At 38.9% G+C, this 15,760-nt stretch overlaps 1 protein-coding gene across 2 annotated transcripts; it reads left to right on the forward strand.

Moving 5' to 3' along the window:
• The first annotated feature begins 105 nt into the window (after nucleotides 1-105).
• On the forward strand, nucleotides 106-15,558 carry ptger3 (prostaglandin E receptor 3 (subtype EP3)). 2 transcript variants are annotated; one of them, XM_046855255.1, is made up of 2 exons: nucleotides 106-1,342; nucleotides 1,997-4,720. In XM_046855255.1, the coding sequence occupies exons 1-2, from the start codon at nucleotides 497-499 to the stop codon at nucleotides 2,255-2,257; spliced, it is 1,107 nt and encodes a 368-aa protein (XP_046711211.1). In that variant the 5' UTR covers nucleotides 106-496; the 3' UTR covers nucleotides 2,258-4,720. The 2 variants fall into 2 exon arrangements, with proteins under 2 accessions (XP_046711211.1, XP_046711201.1); XM_046855245.1 differs by lacking the exon at nucleotides 1,997-4,720 and adding an exon at nucleotides 5,864-15,558 and having other exon boundaries at nucleotides 219-1,342.
• Nucleotides 15,559-15,760: the final 202 nt, after the last annotated feature.

The following is a 15,760-nucleotide window of genomic DNA, read 5'->3' on the forward strand; positions in this document are numbered from 1 at the left end:
TTCTGTACAGTTACAACTTTAATATGTTCACAACATTATTACAACTTTACCCTCAGTGTTAAAGTCTCACATGTTCACAACATTATTATTAGATGCAGTGTTTCTGTGCTTGTTGCATATACAGTATTTCTTTATTTTCTTCATCCTTTCACGTGATTATTTTCCCCACGTGTTTATAAATGTGCCATTTTGAGGTCGTAATAAGTTTTAAATGAATATGCACGTGTTTGTTTGTTTTTCTGCACGTGTGGGACACGTGTGTTATTATGTTGACGTTTTCGAAGGCTCATGGGCGTGTGTGTGTGTGTGTGTGTGTGTGTGTGTGTGTGTGTGTGTATGTAAGATGCTACTTTCTCTGTGCTCGGTGCTTGTGCACATTGGACAGTTATGAATGTCCATAGCAGGAGTCCCGCCTCTGCGCTCGGACGCGTAACGCGCGCTCGCGCTCTCCCGACGCCCGCGTGTCTCCCACCCCGGTCATGGTGAGTCCGGCAGGATGACGTCCAAATGTGAATCCGATTCACCCTCGAACCGCTCCTCCGGAGACGCGATGCTGGAGTCGAACGTGTCCAGATCGGAGCACAACGGCGGCCGGAGCGCCACGTGCGGCTCGGTGTCCGTCGCCTACCCCATCACCATGATGGTCACTGGGATGGTGGGCAACCTCCTGGCCATCATACTGGTCTCCAACGCGTACAGGCGCAAGGAGAACAAGCGCAAGCAGTCGTTCCTGCTGTGCATCGGCTCTCTGGCGCTCACGGATCTGTTCGGGCAGCTTCTCACGAGCCCCATAGTGATCTCCGTGTACCGGGCCGAGCTCCAGTGGGAGCGCGTCGATGCCTCGGGGACCCTGTGCTCGTTCTTCGGCGTGTGCATGACCACTTTCGGCTTGTGCTCGCTGTTCTTCGCGAGCGCCATGGCTGTGGAACGGGCTCTAGCCATCACCGCGCCTCACTGGTACTCCAACAGCATGAAGACCACCGTCACCAAGCACGTGCTCGTCTCCATCTGGTGCCTGTTGCTGTGCTTCGCCCTGCTGCCCATCATCGGGGTGGGGAAGTACACCCTGCAGTGGCCCGGGACCTGGTGCTTCATCAGCACGGGCGACTCGGACGTCAGCGGGAACACGTTTTTCGCCGTGACCTTCGCCGCGCTCGGGATCTCCTCGCTGCTCGTCACGTTCTCGTGCAACGTGGTGACGATCCGTGCGCTCGTGGCGCGCTGTAGGGGAAAGCCCAGCGCGTCTCAGTGGTCCAGGCACTGGGAGAGGCTGACCACCGAGACCGTCATCCAGCTCATGGGGATCATGTGCGTGCTACTCGTCTGCTGGTCTCCTTTACTGGTGTGTATTACGTGTGCGTGTGCGTGTGCGTGTCATAAAGTGCACGTTATTTCCAATCTCACAAACTTCTAGCTTCTGAAATCAAAGCGCACAGGAAAGCTGAGAATAATCAGAAAATCTATATTTAATTAAACTTGTTATAATATAAATAAAAAAAGTCTAAATTTTTTGCCAGAATTAATGAATTAATCATCATTATCTTAATGTCACAATTAACTTTTTTTGTTACTAATAATAAACAAAATAAGAGTTAATTAATTATTGTGTAATTACATAAAAATTCATTTTTTTAAATATTTGTATTCGTTAAAATGCTAATTATTATTCTTGTCAATTATTATTATTTATTATTATTTATTATTAGTATTATTATTATTTATTATTATTAATGTTAGAAATCTCACCATTTTCACATAATTATCTAAACAGTTTGAGCTTCGACATTAAAGTCATTATTTTGCTATAAATCTACACCATAAATTCTAACAACTTCGTCTGCCATTTATTTTTTTATTCCTTTTTTAAATCTGGATATAAATTTTCCTGTGTTTCAAATTTTTCCAATCTCTTGGAACAGTTTTCTGAAGTTTATCAGATATTTCTGATCCTTCTGGAATATTTATTTATTATTATTCTTTTTTTCTATTCTGAAAGTTTAAAAGTCAGCTTGAGGAAAACCTAAACAAGTCCAGATGTCTGAGGAATAAAGTTCTTCTGAGCCAGAGATGTGGGACGATCTTTAATAATGAGCGCTTGTGCATAATAAAATCTAATAAGCTCTCAGACGTCCAGTTTCTGTTCATTGTTCTTTTTTTTTTTTTGCCGTTTTATTTTGGCATTCGTGTTGGTGAATCTTTGCCAGCAGGGAGAAGCTGGAACGCTGGGGCTCTTACAGTCCTGCCATCAGCCATTTGACATTTGCAGGCATCTGGTAGCCATCATGCTGGTGTAGGAGCACAAAGCCGTCATTTGTAGTGCACTTTATTAGCATGAACGTTGTGTAGAAATATTGACTGCATGCGATTTACACCTCAACCTACGTCCCTTCTTTCATAAATACGTCGCTCAGGACCATGTGCCCTTTTCATACAGAGAGACGGATGAGATCTCTCTCTCGTTCTCAGTTGCATTCTTCATGGTCATTTGCTAGGATTGAATGATTGCTGTCTTCTCTTGGGAGTGTTGTGATTAATCTACAGCTGCTCTGACATCTTTTCAAAGCTTTATCGTTTCTATAGCAACGCTTTATTGGCAGGGACTCGTTCACTTGGCAGCTCACGAACCGAATGTTTACTTGTTGATATTTCCGTAAAAGAGATGTTTATTTAATAAAGGTGTAGCGTTGATTAGAGCGATTGTGTGGTGTAAGAGGAATAAAACACTTCAGGATATGCTGTTCTAGGAAATTAAGCAACCACCTGGAGCACCATAGCAACCAAAGACCTAGCAACACCTGAATACCATAGCAACCACATAGGATTCCATAGGAAAAAATCTAGCAACACCAAAACTGGAACACCAGAATACCACAACAACCACATAGGATTCCACTATATTGCCAAACGTTTGTGGAAACCTGGTGAGAAGTTTGAAAGGTGCTTATTGAGCATCACATTCCACACTTAGTCCTAATTTGCTCTTATCATTTCCCCCACACTTCTGTGAAGATGCTCCACTAGATTTTGGAGTGTGCTTGTAGACATTTCAGTAACACTGTCATGCTGGAACAGGTTTGAGCTTCCAAGTTCCAAGTCAACGCAAAATTGCATTATCCAAAGACGTCTTATACAATTGTGCACCTCCAGCTTTGTGGTAACAGTTTGTAGAAGAACCACGTATAGCAGGAAAGATCATGTGTCCCAATACTTTTGTCAATATAGTGTAGGATTGCAAATGAAAGGCTTAGTAACCTCCTGAAATACAAAATAAAGAAATTACATAGCAACTACCTAAAATACCAGAATACCATAGCAACCACATAGGCGTCCATATGGAAGGATTAGCAACACTCTAGAACCCTCCTGGAATAACAGAATTCCATAGCAACCACAGAGGATTCCATGCGAATCTAAATTCACTCAACCACCGGAAAAACTATAGCTACCATGTGGAACGCGCTAGCAACCATCTAGGATTCCTTTTAATAAACCTTACGACATCTTGGCAGCCATCTAGAAACGACACTTTTCATGGGCAGAGAATCTCGACTTCATCACACATCTCTGTCTTGTAATCAACCCTTGTTGATTATTTTCCTAAAACGGCACGACACGGGGTGGCCCCGAGGGACCCGCTTTTATTTCAAGGATGCTGGCGAGAGATAAAAGGTCCTCATTGCAAAACTAATGCACCATGTAACGTGAGCGCTGCAAAAACAAGATCCACCGGAGGAATTTTTCTTCATGTTCAAGTTTCAGTAAAATCTAAGACTCAACAGTGACAGTAAGAGACACCTCGGGAAGTAAACGGGAGAGAAACAATTAACATGGATCACCAAACCTCAAAGGTTCTTTAAAAAGCTCCTACAAAGTGTGTATTAAATAAGAAGAGCTAATGGACTACGTAATAGAAAACCAAATGATAATCAAATATCACTTGGAGTTTGGGTTCTTCAGCAGTTCTTGAAGGGTTTGACAGATTATTGAAGGTGTTCTAGCTTCAAATTTTTTCACCAAGCGCGAAGAGAAATGAAAACATGGCACAACACAGCTGTACAAGCAAGGAAGAGCAAAACATGGCTGCATGCTGGGTTTCAACCAACAACCAGCTGACAGTAAAATCTTGATCGGTCTCAGCACTGAATTCAATACATAAAACAAAGAAAAGACCACCATATTTGTTTTAATGAGTTTATAAAATCAGATTAATATATATCTGGCAACCAGATTGGAAAGCAATGCAAGGGCTTAACAACACTATAACAACCACCTACAACTAGCAACCTTTTTGGGATTATCAATCACCTGGAATAGCATGAGAACTACACAGCAACACCTTAGCAGCCATGAAGAATTTCATAGGAAGCATCTAGCAACACGGTTGTATCACCCGGGATTACTTAGCAACCAATAATAACCACTCTAGTGAACACTTGTAATGTAATTGCAACAGTCAAGCAACATTATACAGCAGCAACCACCTAAATGACCAGAGAAACTTCTTGGAGTATGCGAACAACCACCTAAAAACATAACAACCTACAGCACCAATGCATGTAATAACCACCTAGCTATACACTAGCACCACCTGGAGTACCATGACAACCATTTTTAAACACTGTAGTGACCAACTGTGATGCATAGTAACATAGTAACCTGTTAGAATTAGCGATGAGAAGATCGAACCATTTTAGTGACTCGGTTCTTTGAATCTTTTCTGTCATTTAGGTCATTTCGTTCCTTTGATCAGAAATTAAATAAAATGGTACATTTTCAATAAGCAGATCCCCCAAACACGTCTACGTACATGACTATAGTTCCAATAGTTTATATATGTATATATAACTGCATAGAGTTTATGGGAGTCACGTGACAAAAGAACAAATGACTCGGACCAGACGACTCACAAGACGAACGACTCACTTCTGTTTCCTGTGTAATGCACTATATATAGTATAAAGGAATAGGGTAAAGGAAGGGACGGCTCTGACTAGAAGAGTTCGAGAGGTGAAATACTCGATTCTGATTCCTGTACAAAACCTACGGAGATTTGGTGATGCTTTGCTCGTGCGCTTCCAGTCGAAAATGAGCGAATCACTCTTTAAAACGACTCGTTCTTCTGAGTCACAATAAAGACTCGTTCAAAATGAATCAATTGCTCATAAACGATCCATCACTATTCAGCGATTAAATAGGAATATTCCAACAACCGCCTACCATAGCAACCACCTTGTATTACCATAGCAACCACCTAAAAGAGGTAGAGGGTAGAGAAGTCTGCACTGCAAGAGCCTCTGCCTGATGCCATCATGATGCCTGATGCTGCCACCATACTCTCACCAGATAAACCTGCATTTGGGAAATGTTTTAGATTAGTTCTTGCTCCTACTACACCCTCAGGATGGTGGGTTTTCCGAGACCGAGATTGGGAACTTGGCCATGGCTGTAACAGAAGGTTTCTGCCGGGTTCTTGATTACTGATGATGCTGTGACTTTATGGTGCAAACCTTTGTGGAAACCTGAGCATAAGATTGGTATGTGCTTCTTTTTTCAAGATCCTATTTCACATTTGCTGTTATAATAATGTCCACTCTTCTGGGAAGATGTTCTACTAGATTTTGTGGAGAGTTGTGGAAAGTCAGGTACTGATGTAAGTGAGGTGAGGAGGCCTGGGATGCAGTCAAATGTTCACATTTATCCTTGTTTAGTTTAGAGCTCTACAGAAGGCGATTTAAGATCTTCCAGTCCAAACCATGAAAAGCAGATCTTCATGGAGATGAGTTTTTGTACAGGAACATTGTCATGCTAGAACAGTTTTGGGTATTATTTATTATTTACCTTTTTTTTTTTTTTACTTTTACAGATCCTAATGTTAAAGATGATCTCCAACCACACATCTTCTCATCACTGCAAACCGTCGATGATTCCTCGCCTGCCCAGCCGAGAGTTACAGATGGACTGTAACTTCTTCCTGATCGCCATTCGCCTGGCCTCTCTTAATCAGATTCTGGACCCGTGGGTTTATCTGCTCCTCAGGGAGATCCTGTTGAGGAAGTTCTGCCAGGTGGCCAACGCAGTGTCTAATTGCTCACTGGATGGACAGAAAGAGACTCAGAAGGAAACAGCTCCGGACACTGTGAAGAATCCAGCCAAGGAGAACGAGGAGTGCAAGAAACTGTCTTCTCCTGATCCTGATCTTGGTGGAAGTACAGAAGCTTGACTGCAGCTAATTATAAAAAAGTGTGGGTTTTGTTTTGTCGCTCAAGGACGAGAAAATCGTGATGAATAACGGCGACTTTCTGGATTTCAGCGTGAAACATGAGCGAGTCCAGCATGCCATCGCTTGTAAAAGCAGCTCGATCCGATCCCTCGGCGCCGGAGTCCGTAAATGAATGTGATCCTGTGAGCGAAACACCGCAGTACAGAGATCTGGACCTGTTCTTGTTAACACGTTGCTTAACAAATACAAGTCGACATATTCCAGAAGCGCCGGTTGTTATAATGGTCTCAGAGCGAGAGAAGGTTTAGCCGGATTGAGTTATCCGGGGTAATTACAGGCCTCGTGTGGACTCTGAGAAACTGTGAGGAGATTTTTCTCTGAAGGTTATTATCTATAATAAACTATGAAACATGTACATATCCATATCTGTTATAACCTTTGACTGAGCAATGAAAGCTCAATAACGCTTCGCAGCCTCACAGAATTCCAGAGGTAGGTTTGGAATGTACAGTTTATAATTTTTTAGAGCTTCATTATGCATTATGGTGCATTATAAGTAGCGCTATTAACATGAGCATTGAAGCCTTCGTTTATAGTTCATTAGGACGCCAATCGTTTTTCTGATTTAATAAATGCCTTTGTTTTAAATTTGTGCCAAAACTGGCTGATGATTAACAGCTCAGTGGTTAAGATGCTGGTCTTTTGATCGGAAGGGCACCAGTTCAAATCCCAGCACCACCAAGCTGCCACTGTTCGGATAAATGAGATAATCGTATCTCGCTCTGGAGAAGGGCGTCTGCCAAAAGCCCTGATCAAGAAACGGCGTTAATTTGAAGACTGTGGATTTCAATTGTAGAAATACGCAAATAAAGTCGAAATATTTGAACCCTGGATGAAGCTAATGTACTAGCGATGTCGTAGACGTCGAGCGCATCAGTGTTTCACTCGATTTCTTTGATCATCATTCTCGTAAACTCTCGTGAACCAACGTCTCGTCTACGAATAGCACGCAGATGTGACTATCGAAATCCTTCACACTGCAAAAAAAGAGGAAGTTTCCTTAATATCTGTGTTTTTTTTCTTCTGAATAAATTGTTTCCTACGTCACCGCTGCAGTGTTCGTTTAGTGATTATAACTGACGGCGATGCGCCAAAAGATGAATCATTTTCTTATTGCTAAATGCTAACCTGAAGTAGGATTCGTTCATTAAGTAGAAAATCGTAAATTTTATACAAAACAGCTTAACGTTTCTCTTAACGTTTCGACGTTATTCTCAAAATATAAAAATTTTATTCTCAAAATATAATTTTTTTTTCCTCAAAATATTTCAAATTTATTTTCCTCAAAATATTTCGACTTTATTCTCGTAAATTCGACTTTCTTCTCGTAATTTCGATTTTCTGCTCAAATTATTTTTACTTTATTCTTGTAAGCTACAACTTTATTCTCAAAATATTTCGACTTCATTCTTGTATTGCTATGACTTTATTCACATAATCTTCAATTTGTACATTTTATTTATTTTTTTTTACGTGGCACTAAAACGTCATAATTTTAGGTAATTTCTTGGTAAAATTCAATACAATTGGCACAAATTAAAATCTATAGATTGGGGATTTTTTTTAAGGGTCAGAGCTCAGGGTAAGCAATAAAACAGTGCCCCCTAGGGAAAAAAGTTGTTAAGGGCCTTGCTGAAGGGCCCAAAAGTGGACGCTTGGTGGTGCTAGGGTTGGAAACATCAACTTTCAGACTCTTAGACACTGAGTGACAATATTGGTGACCAAATGTGTCTTAAACATGGCTTTAATTTACCTCAAATCAGTAGCCATAGTTGCGAGGCAGCTTTAAAGAAATCTACATGAACATACAGATCTTTGAGAGAAAACAAACAAAAAAAGGTGTAAAAAAAAAAAAGAAAAGAAAAGAAAAGGACGGTCTAAAAGTGTGGAGGGTTTATTTATTTATTTATTTATTGTCTAAGTTTGCGACTTTGAATTGAATTATTTTTTATTTGTTTAACCGATAGCGTTCTGTCTGTTATGAAAAAGATCCAATAGGTACACTATATGGACAAAAGTATGTGGACGCCTGACTGTAACATTGGTATGTCCTACTTTTTGAACATCCCATTCCACATTTAGATCTCCACTCTTCTGGGAAGATGTTTCACTAGATTTTGTGGACATTGAGATTCATTGAGCCACAAGGGTGTTAGTAAAGTCCAATCCATCATTCAATAGGGTTGGATCTCTATAGCGGGAGATCTTCTACTCCAACCGATGGAAAGCAGATCTTTTGCAAACATTGTGTCATGCTGGAAATGGGTTTTGTGTCTCCTACTTCATGTGAAAAGAACATTTCATGCTAATGCATCCAAAGATTTCTATACGATTGTTTGTGGTTACAGTTTGCAGAAAAGTCGGGTGTTCCAATACTTTTGGACATGCCTTGTAAGTGTGTGTGTGTGTGTGTGTGTGTGTGTGTGTGTGTGTGTGTGTGAGAGTCCATTTTATGTATTAAACTAAGCTGTGAGATGATTGTTTTTGCAACCAACGAATCAATTAAGGAATAAAACACTCTGTGATCAGGAAATAATCGACGACAGGGTACTTACTGTTATGAAACCTACTTCATTTTGTCTCTGCAGAGAACAGCAATATACTGTATTTTATAAAACAGGAAGATTCTACAGGAAGTGCAAAATTTTACACTTCAATCTCATTTTATTTTTTTCATTCCGGCGAACGAATGGGTCAATATGCTGCCTGTTGTGCACAAAGGTGTCTCCTGATTCTGTGAATGTATTATGATCTCGAGTGGTGGTTTTTTTTGTTGCATTTATGAGTGTTTGCATGTTCCAACTCTGTCCTTCACACCTTCTTTTCATCCTTTTTGGCTTCTGAGTGCAATCCTAAGCAACATACCAACGTGCTGTTTGTCCTTGAACCGGTTTCATTCCTTAGTTAACGTTTGCAAACACAACTGAGAACATTCTAACATGCTTATCACAACCAGAACATCGCAGAGGTTTATGTGAGGTGGTGGCATAGCGCCTCCAAATTGGGAAGCTTTGGAATGGATGTGGAAAAACAATTGTTGTTTTTGGAGCTTGTCCATGGCTTGGAGCACTTCCCTGGAATTAATTGGTTATAGCAAACAAAAAGAACGTCTAGGTGGAGATACTGTATCTACGACATACAGAAAAATTTCCAGTGCAAAGTCTTGGGGACGGGAAAAGGTGATTTGGAGTGGAAATTGTCTGATCAGCAATGACATTAAAAGCACCTGTGTGGCACCGAGTCAATGTCTAAGATATTAGAAGCAGATCCTTCAAGTCCTGTAAGTTGAGAGTTGGACCCTTCATGAACTAGCACATTCTACATACGCTCAATTGGATTGACATCTATGAAATTTGGAGGCTGATTCAACACCCTGAACCTCCTCTAATGCTCCTCAAAATGTTCCTGAACAGTTTATTGCAGTGTGGATCAGGTGGAGCTTTATTGTGCTTAGAGTCCACTGTTATTAGGGAATACATTTATCATGAAGGGGTGTAACTGCATGGGGTCTGCAACAGTGGTGAGGTAGGTGGTATGTAGCATTAGTTCATTTTTATCTGTAGAGCACTTTCTACATTGTCTCAAAGCACCTTTACAGAAATAAAGTGCTTATAAACCCTAATAAAAGAGTGTCTATATTTAGTGGTGATAAGTTTGTCCCTACTGACCGAATCTTCAGCGAATATGTCAACAGAGGAACCATACCCAAAAGGGAACCAACCTAACCGATGAATGTCTGTTCATTACAGTTCCATCATTGTACTGTCCAGTCCTATATTCACTTTAATGCAAAACTGCTCATGCAAACTGTGGTCCTGAGCACATTGTAGCAGACTGTTGATATTTATTACAGTCCAAATCCATCCTCAAAGTTTTGAGTTGCTCAGGAACTGTATGATCTTTAGGCTGTTGAGGTAGAACCATCCCCAGGTGCACAGAGTGGTGTCCAATTGAAGTGAACTCCATCCAGAGGTAGGGTGTCGGGACAAATCGGGCGGATCTGAAGAGACGAAAGAGACAGGAACACTGGTCACTGGTACCTCGGGAACATGTTTAACTCGACAGTTAACTTGAGCATCAAAGTAATATCCAGGACCCAAAGTTTTCCAGCAGAACATCACCCAGAGCATCACACTGCTTCGGCTTAATTGCTTTCCCATAGTTCATCCTGGTGCAAGGTCTTCCCAGGTAGGCGACGCACACGCACCTGGCTGTCCACATGAGTATGCGATTGATCAGACGAGGACACTTTCATCCATTGATGCACTTTGTGTTTCGACACCTTTTTATTAGAGCCAGCATCAACTTTTTCAGTAATCTGTGCTGCAGTAGTTCTGTGTGATTGGATAAGAGAGGTTAGCCTGAGCTCCACATGCTCTTGGTGACCATGACTTCTGGTGCTTTTTTGATAGGTACTAACCACTGCATACTGAGATAAATCCCACATGACCTGCCATTTTAAAGAAGCTCTGACGCAGTCATCTTGACATCACAGTTTGCCACCTGTTAAGGTCGTTCAGATGCTTGTCATTTTTCATGCTCCTGATTCATCAACTTTGCAAACTGACTGCTCACATGCTACCTAGTATTTCACAGCCTTTAACAGGTGCCACTGTAATGAGAAATAATAAACATTTATTTATAAACAAATAATAAGCTTTTAATGTCATGGCTGATTGCTGTAAATAGCGAGACTCAGAAATGCGAGTGCACCACCATGAACCTGTTTCCAGTCAAAGACAAAAAAAAGATAAACAGACAAGACAAGCTTTCAGTACCCCAACTTTCCAATACCCAAACTTTCTATTACCCACGATTTCTAGTGCCCAAACTTTCCAATACCCCAACTTACTAGTACCTATTATTTCTACTACCCGATCATTCCAATACCCAAACTATTTAGTACCCACAATTTCTAGTGCCCAAACTTTCCAATACCCAAACTTTACAGTACCCAAACTTTCCAGTACCCAAACTTTCCAATATCCAAACTTTCTAGTACCCAAACTTTACAAAACCCAAACTTTTAGTACCCAAAATTTCTAGTGCCCAAACTCTCCAATACCCAAACTTCCAGTACCCAAACTTTCTAATACCCAAACTTTTCAGTACACAAACTTTCCAATATCCAAACTTTCCAATACCCAAACTTTTAGTACCCAAAATTTCTAGTGCCCAAACTCTTCAGTACCCAAACTCTCCAGTACCCAAACTTTTTAATACCCAAACTTTCCAGTACCTAAACTTTCCAATACACAAACTTTCAAATACCCAAACTTTTTAGTACCAAACATTTCTAGTGCCCTAACTCTCCAATACCCAAACTTTCCAGTACCTAAATGTTCCAGTACCCGAACTTCCCAATACCCAAACATTCTAGGACTCAAGCTATCCAATACATAAACTTTCTGAGCTAGTTTCAGGGTTTTTTTTTCTGTGGATAGTAAGATATAGTCTGACATTTTGCCAAGACTAAGCAACCCTCATGAAATTTTAATCAAGACTGTAAATGTTCTTTATAAAGAAATTGTCTACAAGTGCCTTTTTTGATATCAGTCATTATCAGCAGGCTTTGTGGTGTGTAGCGCTTTAGACTTTTAGCCATTCTAAATGTTTCCTGTGCCTTTGAAATGGAAGAATTTTTTTTCTAGCTAATGTTCTGGTTTGAATCTAAAACAGGGAACGTTTGGACTTCATGTATACACCTTACAGCTCGGCTCAACTTAGACATGATTCCATTATTATAAGTTCATTATCAAATTAATCTCTGTGGTTCCTGGCATACAGTTGAGTGCAAATGTTTGTGCACCTCTAGGACAATTCTTTTTTTTGTCCAGGGGTAAGATGTTCTAAATGTTTTATTCTAAGGGAATTTTATTTTTCATATAAATAGAAGATATTTACAAATACAAAAATATACTTATCCCAGTAAATGTGGGTTTGAGAAACTAAGGTAAAGAGAAATGCTCACGTTTATTACTTTATAATCACCAAGAAGAGAATTTAAAACAAGAAACAAGGGTGGATAAACAATGGTGATCAGTAATTGAACCTGAGAACAGTCACTGGATCACTAATTGTTTTTTGGGGAAAATGGAGATTAGTGATTGGTCTCTGAGATCTGTGGAGTTTATTTATTCGTTTAGTAATTAGTCCCTGAGATCAAATACTAATGATTTAATGATTTTGTTTCTGTATCAGTGGTGATCAGTGAATTGTCAGTGGGATCAATTGTGATCAGCGATTTTTTTTTTTTTTTTTTTTTTTGAATGATTGATTTTGGCAATCAGTTTTGATCAGTGGGTAATTTTGGTGAAAAAATGATCAGTGATTCGTTCTTGAGATCAATTCTAATCAGTGTTTTTTTTTTTTTAGGGAAAATGGTGCTGAGCAGTTCGTCCCTTATTCACATATTTAGCTAGTTCTCATTTGATTTTTTTTACTCATTTGACATTTGAGGTTTATTCTTAACCCTGGGGCCACATTTCTCTAAAAGTTTGTGAAAGAACCAAATATGGCTGGAAAAGTCAGGTGTCCCAATACTTTTGTCTATATGGTGTTAGTTTTGTTATGCTAGTTATAGTTTAATGATTCAGCAAAACCAGGCTGAAGAGCAGATCATTTAGTCTAACGAGTCTGAGTCTCAGATGTGCGTCAGATATGTTATCTTTTCCCAGCAGCCGTGGGGCAAACGAGCTTGAGCCAAAAACACAAGAGTGTTTGTTTGCATGAGGGGTGAAATTTGCTTGCATGGAAAATATTTCTTCAAACACACACACACACACACACACGCACACGCACACCAGAAGTTTGATCAGCTAGCCTCTATTTTGTTTACTCAGTACAACAAACTTCTGGAAAAACCCAATCTATCAACAAATCTTTTTACATAAGATGGCTTTAACTAGCCTGATGGTAGCTATCGAACTAGCAGTAGTAGCTAACAAAGATTGCTAGTTAACATGCTAGCTTTATGTTATATTATGTAATACAGAAGCAAAGCTAGCTAGCAAAGAAACCCTGCTAGCTTACATAAAAGCAAATAAAACAGTAAAATCAAACATTTTATTTCATATAAACTGATGGTTTTATTAATCTACAAAGTAAAGATGACTAACCACTAACCAAACTTTTACACAGGATAAAAGTTTTAATTTCTCACATAACATCATATTAAAAAAAAGAATGTTTTTGTAATTTTATCATGAACGTACGTTATAGTATTAATGTACTATTTATCACAAAAAATATCCAAATACAAATTTGACTCAGGTTGTTATGTGATATATTTATGACATACAAAAAATTATTTAATATTTGATATAATAATATTTTTATGTGTGCAAATTCAACCACTCAGAATGTATTTTAATATTTTAGTTAGTATTTTAGTTTTAATTAATTAATGAATCGCCACATCCTGAGTCAATATAGATGTTTACCTAATCTCTTGTTGTATAATGCATACAAAAATTTGTCAAATTTGAGTTACAAATGGTCCACAGTCTCAGGGAGTGTTTTATATTTTAATTTCTTTTTCCCTGCTTTAGTGTGGTCATTGTTGTAGACATCATAATTTAATATATACACTATATTGACTAAAGGTTGTTGACACCTGACCATAAGATGGGTATGTGCCTAATTTTGAACATCCTATTCCACATTTAGTCTCCATTTGCTGTTATAAAAAGCTCAGATTTTCTGGGAAGATGTTCCACTATATTTTCTGGATTCATTTAGACACAAGGGTATTTGTAAACTCTATAGCAGCAGATCTTTCACTTCAACCCATGGAAAGCAGGAACAGGTTTGGGTCTGCTAGTTTAAGTGAAGGGAAAATTTCATGCTACTAAATGCATCCAAAGACGTCCTACAGGATTGTGTGCCTTTTCATTTGTGGTTACATTTTGGGGAAGGCTGAAAAAGTTGGTTGTCCCAATATTTTTGGGCCATATAGTTTGTTTTATTTGTATAGCTGATAAATCATGTATTTTCTAAAAAAATCTATCTAAAATCACACATCACTACAATCACATATATCACACTGATTTATTTCTATCCTTTTTGTACATTAAATACAAACGTAAAACGTAATATGTGCACATGAAAAGTTCTTTGTAAGAATTCTTGACATTACTGGTGAATATGTGACAACTTGGAAGAAATAAAAGTGTGTAAAAACACATTTATGTGTAAATGTAATGAAAAAAAAAATGTAACATCATTTGCATCAGTCTTCTAAACTTGAATTGGGAAAGAAAAGAAAGAAATGTGAGAAAATATATGTGGGGAAATTGTTTCAAATGTGAAAATGTTGCACGTGGAATAAAAAAATCACACATTTGAAATTTCACTTGAAAATAAAATAGAAAATCGATTTTTGTTTTTCTCCCGAGTCGTCACAAAAAACAATCACATTCTGTACATCTTGTCAATAAACTTTTTTATGAAATCTATTATAAAAATGTGGTCTAAAACCTGCAGTAAAAAACATGACAAATGTTGAATACATGTTGAAAGCATGGTATAATGACAAACACCTCCAAGTTTAAGGACGTATAGGACGTTTTTGGACTCAGTAGCATGAAAAATTCACTTTATTAAAACTAGGAGACCAAATCCATCTCTATGAAAACCTGCTTTTCTCAGGTTGGAGTGGAAGATCTTCTGCTATAGAGCTATAAATCCTATTGAACACATTTGAGATAAATGTGAATGCTGATTGCACCACAGGCCTCCTTACCTTCTCACCTACATCAGTACCTGGTTTTACTAGGTTTAAATTTAGTTTGTACCCTCCAACACGCACACACACTGACACACACACACACACACACACACACACTGACACGTGAAATACGGGTGTACACTGGTGTTTAACATGTGCATTCATTTTGCTAGTTATATTTGTTCGAATGGTTTTTACGATCATTTAAGGAGAAGCATGCACTCTCAGTCAGGTGTGTCCGGGCTTTTAACGGGAAATGTGGGTCGTAAAATAAGCACTCGTAAATGTTTTACATGTTTGGCGAATGCACTCAAGTCGTGAGGCGTAAAGCTGCGTTCTCCTGGTGCTGACTCTCTGATGTATGTTCCTGCAGAGAAATGTCATTAGTATATATCAATCTTTCATTACGTTCCATGTTTAATATGTAATTAGTATTCCTCATTTATTGTTGATTGTGATTTATCGCAAAAAAATACCTGTATTGAGAAAACACCCAATTGAGTCGCTTTCAGTTGTGTATGTGCCGCTTTTGCTCCGCGGGTAAAATAAAACCAGCCAAATGTGAAATTTGAAACATGTTGTGTATTTAATTTGCTTTTGCTTAAGTACTTTACGCTATTACATTGAATATGAACCCTTTTTTCCAGAGTGCAAACCTGGTTTGTGTTTCATTTTATCGACACGAAGCCAATAAACATTGCATAAGTTGCAGCCTGATGCATATTAATAGCGTTACATGATAGTTTGTTGCA

This window comes from Silurus meridionalis, chromosome 1 (genome assembly GCF_014805685.1).
Source record: "Silurus meridionalis isolate SWU-2019-XX chromosome 1, ASM1480568v1, whole genome shotgun sequence".
NCBI lineage: Eukaryota > Metazoa > Chordata > Actinopteri > Siluriformes > Siluridae > Silurus > Silurus meridionalis.